At 59.7% G+C, this 10,949-nt stretch overlaps 2 protein-coding genes across 7 annotated transcripts in view; both read right to left on the reverse strand.

Annotated features, from left to right (window-relative positions):
- Positions 1 to 826: 826 nt before the first annotated feature.
- Positions 827 to 3,694, reverse strand: CATSPERZ (catsper channel auxiliary subunit zeta). Its single transcript, XM_029956152.1, has 5 exons — positions 3,515 to 3,694; positions 2,925 to 3,279; positions 2,075 to 2,154; positions 1,791 to 1,857; positions 827 to 1,065 (listed from the first exon to the last, which is right to left on the reverse strand). The coding sequence occupies exons 1-5, from the start codon at positions 3,533 to 3,535 to the stop codon at positions 965 to 967; spliced, it is 624 nt and encodes a 207-aa protein (XP_029812012.1). The 5' UTR covers positions 3,536 to 3,694; the 3' UTR covers positions 827 to 964.
- Positions 3,695 to 3,966: 272 nt separating this feature from the next.
- The window catches only part of KCNK4 (potassium two pore domain channel subfamily K member 4), a 7,654-nt gene continuing 671 nt past the window's right edge, over positions 3,967 to 10,949 (reverse strand). Inside the window, exons 1-7 of one of the 6 annotated variants that reach the window (XM_029956148.1) lie at positions 10,376 to 10,451; positions 9,907 to 10,172; positions 6,731 to 6,854; positions 6,431 to 6,591; positions 6,039 to 6,225; positions 5,388 to 5,527; positions 3,967 to 4,664 (exon numbers count right to left, since the gene is read on the reverse strand). In XM_029956148.1, coding sequence (XP_029812008.1) covers positions 4,260 to 4,664; positions 5,388 to 5,527; positions 6,039 to 6,225; positions 6,431 to 6,591; positions 6,731 to 6,854; positions 9,907 to 10,095 — 1,206 coding nt within the window. In that variant the 5' untranslated portion in view covers positions 10,096 to 10,172; positions 10,376 to 10,451 and the 3' untranslated portion in view covers positions 3,967 to 4,259. Of the gene's footprint in view, positions 4,665 to 5,387; positions 5,528 to 6,038; positions 6,226 to 6,430; positions 6,592 to 6,730; positions 6,855 to 9,906; positions 10,191 to 10,251; positions 10,913 to 10,949 lie in introns of those variants that run through there. The other 5 variants (XM_029956143.1, XM_029956142.1, XM_029956147.1 and 2 more) reach the window with 5 other exon arrangements.

Genomic DNA, 10,949 nt, shown 5'->3' on the forward strand with positions numbered 1-10,949 from the left:
GCACCGCCCCGCCGCGCCGCGTCCCCTCACTCGGCGGCGCCGCCGGCGGCTTGTAGGACACAAAAGGACATCGCGGCCGCTTCCTACTCTGCTTCCTCCAGCTGACAGCGGGGGTGGGGCCGGCCGTGCGCATGCAAAGCAGGGGGCGGGGCTCGGCGCCCTATGCTAATCAGACAAGTGGGGCAGGCAGCGCCTGCGTGCCCGGGACGGTCGAGGCGGAGCCGGCGCAGCCAGGGGGCGGTCCTTCGTAAAGGTCCCGCCCGCCACCGCCGAGCCAGATTGGCGGACTTGTGGAGGCGGCCGCCGAGGGGGCGGGGCCAGAGGAGACCTGGAGAGGCTCCGGGAGGGGGTTGGAACCATGAGCGCTCTTACGTAACTAAGGAGGCGGGGCGCGCTGTGCGCGAGAGGAGTGGGCGAGGTGGCTCTGGGGCCGCCGTTGCAGGGCCGGGAGAAGACTTACATATGTAAATGAGAGGGCGGGACGAGCAGGGAGGTTAGTGTAACTGCATATGCATGAAGGGCGGGGCCTAGCATGCCCACACTAGAGGGGAGGTGCTGCCCCTTTCCCTTCTCCCCGTTCCCCCAAGATTACTCCATTGGGGCACTCGGACCGCGGATCCAATATTCCCACAAAGCTGCTGGACCCGAGGTGGGAGAAGCCGGCATAAACGTGCAAGAAGCTCTGGATTTGAAGTCCCGGGAAGGCGGAGCCAATAGGGCCTGGACAGAGAACGCTCAAGGTCACTGCGGTGACCGAGTGAAGGTCACGGGGAAAGGCGGGGCCACGTGCGTCCGCCTCACGCGGGCAGCCACGCACTGACTCACCGACTGTGCACAGAGTCTTTTATTTCTTTAGGACTCAAATTCCACGTGGACTGGGTCAGGTTTGGGTCTGGGGACGAGACAAGGACCCGGGGCTGGAGTCGGGCTGTCACTCGAGCCCGAGGCGGTGCTCTCAGGACGCCTAGAGGTGCAGCCTCTTGCTCTGGCGCCTCTTGAGCCCCTTGACGGATTCCCGCAGCTGCTTGGTCAGGAAGTGGTCCCAGCCTATAGCTGACCGGTAGCCTGGAGGGCAGAGCGCCGCTCAGGGCAATGAGCAAGGGGCATGGCCTCCCCAGCAGTGCGTGCTGCATGTAAGAATTGAGCGACTGCGGGTGATCTGGGGTGGCAGGAGCGCTTAGCGCTCGGTCTGTGTTAGTCTGGGAAACTTTGAATCTCCAAGGTGCTGGACCCTGATGGCCTTCTTTCAAAAGGTCAGGTCATACACCTGCACTCCATACAGGTGGGGGATGTGGAAGATGGATGAGGGCAAGGTTAGCCATGTGGCAGGCCTGAACTGGGATGGTAGTAGCCTGCAGCTTTGTGGACCCCAGCTAGACCACCCACTCTACGTGATTACCCCTCCCTTAGATCATAAGCAGGGCAAACAAGGGGACTTTTACCCAAGGAGTTCACTGTTCAGAGGTTCCTCACGGCACCAAGGGAGGGGGCCAAGGCCACACAAAGATTGTCATCCCCACTGGGCAGGGGGATGGAAACAGCTTTAGAAAAGCCACATAAGCTAGAAAGGAGCTGCCCTAAGACTGGAGCCCAGGCCCCATGCTCTCCCCACTGGGTGTCCCTGTGCCCAGCCCCCTAATTTTTCACTTTTGGTGGGGCTCCTAGAATATTTGTGGGTGGTAAGGGAATCTGACAGGGCAGACACACCCTGAACCCCCACTCCCAGAGGCCCAGGGGCCCGAGCCCTGCAAAATCCCAGGGTCTCTGTGGGATCTGAGGGAGGGGCTCACTCTGGAGGGCCTCGGTGAGGATTTCCAGAACTTCATTCTCCATGAGTTCCATCAGAGGCAGGGGCAGCTGGAGAGGCAGCAAGAGGTTCAGATGTCCAAGGGACACAAACACATAGACCCCGCGCAGAGCTGGAATGCCCCGTCTGCTCCCTCTAGCCCCAAGACCTCCAACTGATGTGTCTGCCCTGCCACCCTACAAACCACCCTCACCCCTTCGCCTCTGCAACCCCCACCTGCCCATCCCCCACTCCACTACCCCCCCCATCTCCCTACGTGCTTCTAACCCTGTTCTGCTGCTCCACCCAGTAGGCTTCATGGGCTGCGTAGTTCGAGATGTTGAGCAATGACTCTGAGGAAGATATTTCTGAGGGAAGAGAAAAGAGAGATCAGTCATCTGCTATCTGCTGGGTCTTCCCTGGAGCAGAGTAAGTGTATGGGGGGGTGGGGGGGAGTGGCCTTCAGAGACCAGCCGCAGGTGCCACCTTATTTGGAAAACAGTATGGGACAGTAGTTTACCACCCTGGACTTTGGTTCCAGTTCTGACTACCCCATTGTGTGAGGCTTAGGAGCAGTGCCTGAAACTTTCTGACTCTCAAGGTCTTCATCTGTAAAATGGGGTAATAAGAATGGCCCCTTATGGAGGTTGTGAAGTTTAAGGTGATTGTTCAAAGGAAGTCCAGTGCCTGGCACACAGCAAGCACTAAATAAATGGCAGTCACTATATTGTTATCAGTTCCAATTCCCTGATGAAGGGGTGGGGGCGGGGGCAGGGAGGGGGTCAAGCCTCAAACAGTGCCCAGTAAGAAGTAGGTACTTAAAAATTGTAACCAATGGCTGAGTGAATGAAAGGTAAGCACCTCCTCAACCACAGCAAATCCATACTCAAGAAAATAACTCCCTCCTCTCAACCTGACCACAGGACTTTGTATGACGCCTGCCCAGTAGGGGGCGCTCCAAGAATGGTTGATTTAAAGCGTGAAAGATGAGCGCTGGCGCCCCTCCCAGGAAGGGAATCCTGGAAATTTGGATCCTATAGCTTCCCACCCGTCTACCCTACACTTTACACGAACAGATATTGGGGTCCTGGCCGGCCCCCTGCCCTGCGGATGCCCAGACTGGTGAGGCCACACTGACCACTCTCGGTCTTGGAATCGACGTCCCGCTCCTCTAAATGGCTTCCCTGGGAGCTTCCCTGACGTAGCTCCAGCTCCAACAAGGAGTGATCGTGATCGTCCAACTCCTCCTGCTTGAAATTGTCCTGGTCATCTCCGTCATCCCATGCTAACGAACCACTGTTCAAGTCGTGGCCGGCCTTCCCGTTGTACCGCTGGTGGGGAGTCTTGCTGCTTACGCTGCTGCCCTCCAGGTCGGTGTCCTCGCAGGCATTGGGCACATTCAGCTTCGACTGCGACAGCGTGGCCTCGGTCCACAGATTCCGGACCTCAGTGTCTGGGCTCGATATCTTTGAGCCAGGGCTGCCCAAAGACGCCTGTGGGCCACATACAAGGAAGGAAGCCAAGGGCAGCGGGGAATGGGGAAGGAGAGGCAGAGCAGGCTGGGGGCAGGGATCCTGAGCCCTGACTCCGTCCAGTCGGCTCAGGGCTGGGCTCTGGGCTGGTCAGGAGTTGCCCCGGGGCCAAGGTGAGGGAGAGGATAGCCAGGGACCCAAGCTGGACTCAGTCTTGGGGGCTCACAGGGACAGGGGGCCCGGGAAGAGTTCTTACGTCGAAAGGCTTTTCCTCCATGGTTCTGCCCCAACGGACCCAGTCGCCACAGGCCTCGGGGTAAGGAGGAGGGGCGTCACGCTCCAGGAGCCGGGAGGGGCAGGGTCGCGTTCCAAATGGCACTGCTCTGCGGGTCTCGCGAGGGAGAATTCAATCTACAACCCCCCACACTGGATGCCATTATCTCTTCCTTATCCCCTCCCTCTGCCCCCCCCCCCATCTGTATTGAGCTTGGAGACCCACAGACCACCTTGGTACATTCGTGTTCCGGACCCTTCCCGTCAGCCTCCCGGCAGAGACACGGGCCCACGCGTGGCCCTTTCAGGTGCACGCCTGGGGGCGAGAGGGGGGAAAGCCCGGCCTGGGGGTCATCGGAGGCCTGGCTTGCCCCGGAGGTGGCCCGATGCAAGCGCTCCCACACCCACTCGCGTCCTCGGAGCGCGCACGCCCGCAGCGGTGCAAACTGTTTTCGTTTATTGATGCAGGCTTTGAGGCACAGTCGTGAGGTGTTGTGAGGGACGGGCCCAGCCGGGACAGCTAGACAGAAAGCCTTGGGGGGGTCTGCAAATGGATAGGTGAGGGCCCGGAGCGGGGCGGGGGGGGGGGGAATGTGGCAGACAAGCAACCCGTAGCTTCCTCCCCGACCTCAGTCCGGTCGAAAGAGGCCTCTTTGGTCAAACAAGCAGAGCATGCCGGGGAGAGCGAGAACGAAGCCCTTGGAGAGGCCCAGGCGGGGGTCCTGCCCCTACACCGGCACGCCTTTTTCCCGGGGACGCCCTGGGCCCCGCGGCCGCACGGGCTTCCGGGGAGGGTTAGGGGGGCGACGGCGACCCCGTGGCGCGCGGGGCAGTGCGCAGCCACGCTCGCTTTGGGTGTCAGACGACTCGTCGATGAAGGCCAGGTTCTCGCTGGGGTAATCCAGCGCGGAGGCCGTGGGCGGGGTGGGCGGGGACGGCGGGGAAGGCGGCTCAGCCTTCGCGGGGAGCGCAGGGGACTGGGGCCCGCCGGCGGGCTGCGCTGGGCACGGCGGTGGAGGCAGGAATGGCCGCTCCTTCTCCATCGGCGGTGGTGCTGTGGGCCCAACTCTCTGGGTCACCCGCGCAGTCACGGTGCCGGTCCAGCTGGCGGCCTGCGCCGTGAGGCCGCCCATCTGCGCGAGGAGTAAAGGGAGTCCTCCACCGCGGGTCCCCCTTACAGCCTCATCGACCCCGGGAATCTGTCTCTACGCCAAGCAGGCACTGCCTCTCTTTTCCTCCTGGTCCTCCTGCCTCAGCCCTCCCGACCGACCGAGAGAAAAAGGCTCATCCCCCAGCTACACACTCTCCTCTCCTCCATCCCAACCTCACAGCCCTCTTCTCCAGGAGCTTTTCTAGAACGCCCCAGCTTTATTTCAGCCATCCTTCTGGTGCCGCCCCCCGGAGACCTTTGCCCCTCTCTAACCGGCTCCTCCACGGGCTCAGCCAATTGGGTGACACAATACAGGTCGCCCAGTTAAATGTGAATTTCAGATAAACGGCAAATTAAACGTTGATGTCTGTATATCCCTCCCCTGAAACACGTGGGACATACCTACACTGAACTATTGTTTTTTCTCTGAAATGTACATTTAACTGGGCTGCCTCCTTTTTGTTTTGTTTTGTTTCTAAATCTGGCAACCCTATCCATGACAGCGGAGACGGAGTCATCAACAAACCGGTCCAGATTTAACCCTCTGTCCCTGGGCCGGGCGCACGTTGGGGCGCACTCAGGCCCTGCCCTGAGAAGCTCGCGCTCTGGAGGGGAGGGAGGCCGACTGGTCAGCCCGCTGCTAGGATACAGCGCGTCAGCGCCACAGCGCAAGCGCAGCGCAGCGCGGGCGCAGGGGCGCGCCTACCTCTGCCCGAGTGCGCCGGGACACTACACGAAGCCAGTTCCCGATGGTGGTGAGTACTGAAGCGAAGTAGGCCAGGCCGAGCAGGATCCAGAACCACACCAGCGGCTGGTAAGCTGCATTGTTCTGGTTGGGGCTGGCGCCTGGGATACCACCGGAAAGGCCAGAAAGAAGTCGATTGTTGGGCAAGCGGTAAGCCTGTGGGCCGCTGGCTCGCTGCGCCTCTTCCCAGCTCAGGGAGAGGATCCGCCCTCCCCAGGTAATGGGTATGTGCTAGAGTGTGTGGATGCATGCAAGGTGCGTGTCCATGACTTGAAGGTGTGCAAGGTAAGAATATGCAAGCGAGTGTGCTCACGTGCAAAAGTGTAAGCATATGTGAGGGGTGCATATGTATAATAAAAATGTGACACGTGTGAGGGGCGCGCTTAATATATGTGGGAGCATGCGTGGGGTGCAAGCATGCAAGGATGTAAGGGTCTATGAGGTGTTGCATCCGTGCAAAGATGTGAAGGTACATTCCGTGAGCGCCTGTAGGGATCGCAGCAGGCGCCTGTGGGCTCACATACATCACGTGGAGTTTGGAAGGAGAGAGTTCGGGGCCCCGGGCATGAATAAAGTGGCTAGGGAAGTGCAGCGCAAGAAAGGTGGCCTCACCGGCCACATAGTCCCCGAAGCCCACCGTGGTGAGCGTCACTACGACGAAGTAGATGGCCTCCAGCTTGCTCCAGCCCTCCACATAGCAGAACACGAACGTGGGCGTGAGGACAAAGAGGAGACAGCCGATCAAGAGGAAGAGCACCGCCGACAGTACTCGCACCAGCTCCGGTGGCACGTGCCACTTCTGCAGGGAGGAGCAACGGCCGAGAGCCAAAAAGCCGCCAAAACCTCCGCTCACACCCCCCACCCCCACCCCTGCTCCTCCGCCAGCCTGTGCGCGAGGCTCTCGCGATCTCGAGGCCCGCGCGCTCCGCGTGCCGGGGTGGGGGACTTAGGGAAGGGGAACCCCCAGCCTAACGCAAGGGCGCGCAGCGCGAGGAGCAGCTCACCAGGAAGATGGCTTCGATGTGACCGATGCCGCGGCGCAGAGAGGAGCCCAGCCGGTCCCCGACACCTGCCAGCAGGATCCCGAACAGCGGGATCCCCACCAGCGCGTAAAAGATGCAGAAGAGGCGCCCGGCGTCTGTGCGCAGGGCCGCGTTGCCATAGCCTGGTCAGAGGGACCGTGCAGGAGGTCTAGGGGCTGCCTGACACCCACCTTCTTCCCTCTGCACTTTCCCGCTTGAGAAAGCCCAGCGGCCCCTTGCCCCACCCCCACCCCCATCCGCACGCCCAGTCCCCTCCCCCACCGATGGTGGTGATGATGGTGCCTGAGAAAAAGAAGGCGCTGCCCAGGTCCCAGGCTGAGTGGTTGCTGTTACTGGTTGAGTTGGTGTCAGGGTCCGCACCCCCTCCCAGGGCATCAGCCACCTCCTGCAGGACAAGGCGCAGAAGGAGGAACCTCAGTCCTTCCCTACTGTCCCCGCCAGCCTCCTGGCCCTCCAGTCTCCAGAGTGGTTTCCTCCCAGCTCTCCCCCCCCCCCCCCCCCCCCCCCCCCCCCCCCCCCCCCCCCCCCCCCCCCCCCCCCCCCCCCCCCCCCCCGGTCTTCCAGAGGCCAGTAGATGCTGCAGGTTGGGCGGCCCAATGTTTGGCCTCCACCTTGCTCTTGAAACATTTTAGTTACCTGTCCCTTAATTTCACATAAAAGATGGCAAATTTACAGCGGTCAGGAGCACAGACCCGGACGACACTGCCTGGCTTTAAATCCGGACCACAGGCAAGTTAACTCCCCGGTGCCTGCTTCTCCCCTGTCAAGTGGGGACAGGGGCGCCCCTGGGGGGCTCAGTCAGTTAAGCGTCTGACTTCAGCTCAGGTCATGATCTTACAGTCTGTGGGTTCACGCCCCACGTAGGGCTCTGTGCTGAAACCTCAGAGCCTGGAGCCTGCTTCGGATTCTGTGTCTCCCTTTATCTCTGTCCCTCCCCCGCTCACTCTCTTGGCTTTGTCTCTCAAAATAAAGACACAGAAAGTTTTAAAAACAAGTGGGGATGATAATAGCACCTACGTCAGAGGGTTGGGAAGAGTTAAAGCACTCACAACACATTAAGCCCTGTGCTGAGTCCCAAATAGTGATCATGCCCAGTGGTCACTTTCCACACGGCTTTCCACGCAGCCCACCGCTCCCATCGCCACTATTGAGCTCCTTGCCTTAGAAAATCTGATGGAAGTTAGGGACCCTTCCCGCAGGAAGGTTCCTGTACCATCAGGTTTTGCAGCGAGTATTTGAAGATCCATGGACACACAACCCCGCCCCCCACCCTGCTGAAGTCCAAGCTACCTAGTTGGTGCTCAATAGATAGGATTGATAGGATTGGCCCTGTGTCTGTTCTGCCTGCCACCTTGTAGGTCCCTCCAAGGCAGAGTCTGTGTTTTGAGAATATCTGCCTTGAATGACAGAGGAGCCCTTCCCCAAGGAGCCCAGGGCCCAGGCACCAAGGTAGTGGAGGAGATCATACAGCCGTTCTTTCCCTCTGACTGCAATCCTCGTTAGCAAGACCCATTCCAAATTAATCTTCCTGCGGTCACTGCCCCAAATCCTCCGTAGCTCCCTGCTGTCTTAGCATAGAATCCAAACTCCCAGCCCAGCATTTAAGCCCCTGTTCCCAGCCTCCTTTCTCCCAGTTTTCTCTCCTGGGGCTCCCATTTGGACCCCAAGCCGCAGTGACTTTACCCCCAGGTTTTGAGATGTTCCCATTTCCTGTCATAATCATTTTTAAATGAAGCCAAGAAGTGAAATGTATGATTGAAGTGATTTAATTTTTATTTTGCAAGACTTTTCCATTAATTCACTACTTAGGGGGGAAAAATCCTTTGTCATCCTGTGTGTTCTAAATTTTGCTTCAAATGACTAGGCATCTGCTAAATCCAAGTTCTGCAAAACACTTTGAGCCTTCCAGCTTCCACGCCTTTGCTTCCTCCGCCGGCAGGTCTCTGGCAACCTAGTCACACACCTCTGAATTCTACATCTGTCGTGTTGATTACCAGCTCCTCCCCAAGGCCAGTGGCTTCTCCCTCAAAGCCCCCAGCGCCTAGCCCAGGGCCCAGCACACAACAGGTGTTTAACAAGGAAGGAAGCAAGGAAAGTTCCCTTTCCACTGAATCCTACAGTAATCTGTCCCTGGATCTGTCCCCTCAGCCCAAAGTGACATCCTCTATGGTACAGCCTGCATCTATAACTGTTCCCCCTGTGGTATAGAGCACAGCGCCTAGCACAGAGTAGGTGCCTAGCTTCTGCCTGCCCGAATCGTCGTGGAAGAGAAAATATCTGTCGCCCACACTTCTAATTTCTGCCCTTCCTTTTCTTCTTTTTTTATCCAGGGAAAAAACATTTCCACTGTGAAGATAAAATAGGTCAGATTCCCTCCCTCCCTTCCTCTGCCCTGTGGTCTGGCCAGACACATCCTCGTGCCCAGGCCTCTCTGAGCCTTGCTTGGCTTTCTGGAAGTGTCAGAGAGACATCAAACCGCTGTGGCCTGGCCCCACCCAGCCATCATCTCTGCTCCCGGTCCTGCCGCCTTGGGAATCTGCTGGAACATTGAGGCCTGCCTGCCAATGGCTCCTCCCTCCGAAAGAACGGGCGGGGAAAGAGGGGGATTCTTCAATAAAGTAATAAATAGCAATTTATTAAAGTTAATCCTTGGGGTTTTTACATGATAATCACTCAGAAGGTGCCTGCCTGACCCCAGAAGGCTGAAGCCCAGTACTTTTAGTCACTTAACCAAAGCTGACCCCAGCCCTGACTTGCCCTTCCTGCAGGCTTCTCATCATAAGCACGCAGGTGCGCTGGGGTGAAGGGGTGCTTAACCTGGCATCTCTGGTGGCAAGCTTAGGGGACCCCGGAACCCTTTGAAATCACCTGGGTATGTTTATATGAGCATTTCCCCCCGGGTTTCTAGGGGGAGTGTTCAGTGTTCTTGGGCGTCTCCAAGGCATCTGTGACTCCGAAGAGGTAGAGAAAACAGTATAGGGTTGCCAGGTTCAGTAGACAAAAATATTGCACGGGGCACATTTATTTTTAAACACTATTCGCTGCTTAGCAGCTAACATTCACAATCATCCAGGCGCCCTGGATGCCATCTCGCAACCCCTGGGCCGGTGAGAATGTAACGTATCTCCCGGGCTCCGGCCATTTATTCATTTCTTCCTTCACTCGTTCACTCAACCACCATCACACTGAAGAGAACAGTCCGGGAGCTCAGTCCAATGCCAGGCACGGCAAGGCAGACACATGTCCCCATGGCCACCATATTGAAAACCAAGTGACCCGGATCCCAGCCTCTGCCCTGCGCCCCTCAGCAGCACCCTACCCTCAGGAGGTGCCAGTCTGGAAGCAGCAACCCAGCATGGGGCCCCACTGGCATGCAGCTAGTTGGGGGGGGGGATGTCAGAGGTGACTGCTGAAGGGGTTCTTGCCCACCCACGCACCTTGATGAAGAGCCCCAGGTCCTGGTCGCTCACACACGGATGGGCCCTCAGGAACTTCTCTCGGACCTCCCCCAGCTCCCTCTGGGCCTGCTGCTCGTGGGGCTGCTCCAGCGCCTGGAACACCAGGGCACCGGACACCAAGTAGAGCAGGACCAAGGCCAGCAACGCCAGGAGCGTGGTGCTGCGCATGGCGCGCCCAGGGGCCCGGCTGACGCCACTGCCCGCCGGGGGAGGCCGGGCAGGGGGCTCCTGGGGAGCTGTGGTCACTGTGGGTAGAACCAGGGACGCTGGGATCAATAACCTGGCCTGCCACCCCCACGCCCTCCCCTCCCAACCCCTACATACCCAAAAGTCCTTGGAGTCCCCAGTCCTACTGCCCATCCGTGTCCTATCTTCACATCCCTCGGCGGGATACTCATACTCGGGACCAGGGCACACCCAGTCCCTCCACCGCTGTCCTCCCCCTTACCTCCATTGCCCGGCCCTCAGCCCCTGTCCGGGAACTCCAGGACACGAGAAGAGAAAAGGGCACCGGGAAGGGAAAGGAAGGAGAGTGGAAGGGGGAAAGAGAGACTGAGCTTGCCGAGGGATAGGCCGGGCGAGCGAGAAGACACCGGGGGCCTGGAGGGGGCGTGAGGGACCGGCTTCCGCGCCGGAGGCTGAGGGGGCGCGGAGGCGCGCGAAGGGAAAGCTGGAGAGGCCGGACCGCGCAGGGCGGGGACGGGGATGGCGGGTCCCGGCTCCTCCGCTGCGGCAGCATCTTCGCGCTTCTCTGCTCCCCTCCCGCCTCCCCCCGCTCCGTGGCGACCCGCCAGGGGCCGGGCGGGTAGCCTCTAGGGTCTCCCGGCGCCCCGCCGGGCTTTCGAGGAACCCAGGGGCGGGTCCCGGTCGCTGCGCAGGGGAGAGGCAGGGCGGGTGGAGGGAGGGTGTTGGATTCCGGGAAGGAACGGGGCGGGAGCGATAAGGGCCGAAGCCGGGCAGCATCCTCCGGGACAGCTGTCAGCCCCCGGGACAGCGGGTGGCGGCGCCCACGCGCACACACG

The sequence above is a fragment of the Suricata suricatta genome, chromosome 11 (assembly GCF_006229205.1).
Source record: "Suricata suricatta isolate VVHF042 chromosome 11, meerkat_22Aug2017_6uvM2_HiC, whole genome shotgun sequence".
Classification (NCBI taxonomy): domain Eukaryota; kingdom Metazoa; phylum Chordata; class Mammalia; order Carnivora; family Herpestidae; genus Suricata; species Suricata suricatta.

Bases quoted from the DNA above. Each gene is read 5' to 3' on its own strand.
- CATSPERZ (XM_029956152.1), bottom strand. From the start codon at position 3,535: ATGGAGGAAAAGCCTTTCGAC. The intron at 3,280-3,514 runs GTAAGAACTCTT...TGTGGCCCACAG, and splicing joins TGGAGGAAAAGCCTTTCGAC to GCGTCTTTGGGCAGCCCTGG. The intron at 1,066-1,790 runs GTGAGCCCCTCC...TCTGCCCTCCAG, and splicing joins CCTCACCGAGGCCCTCCAGA to GCTACCGGTCAGCTATAGGC.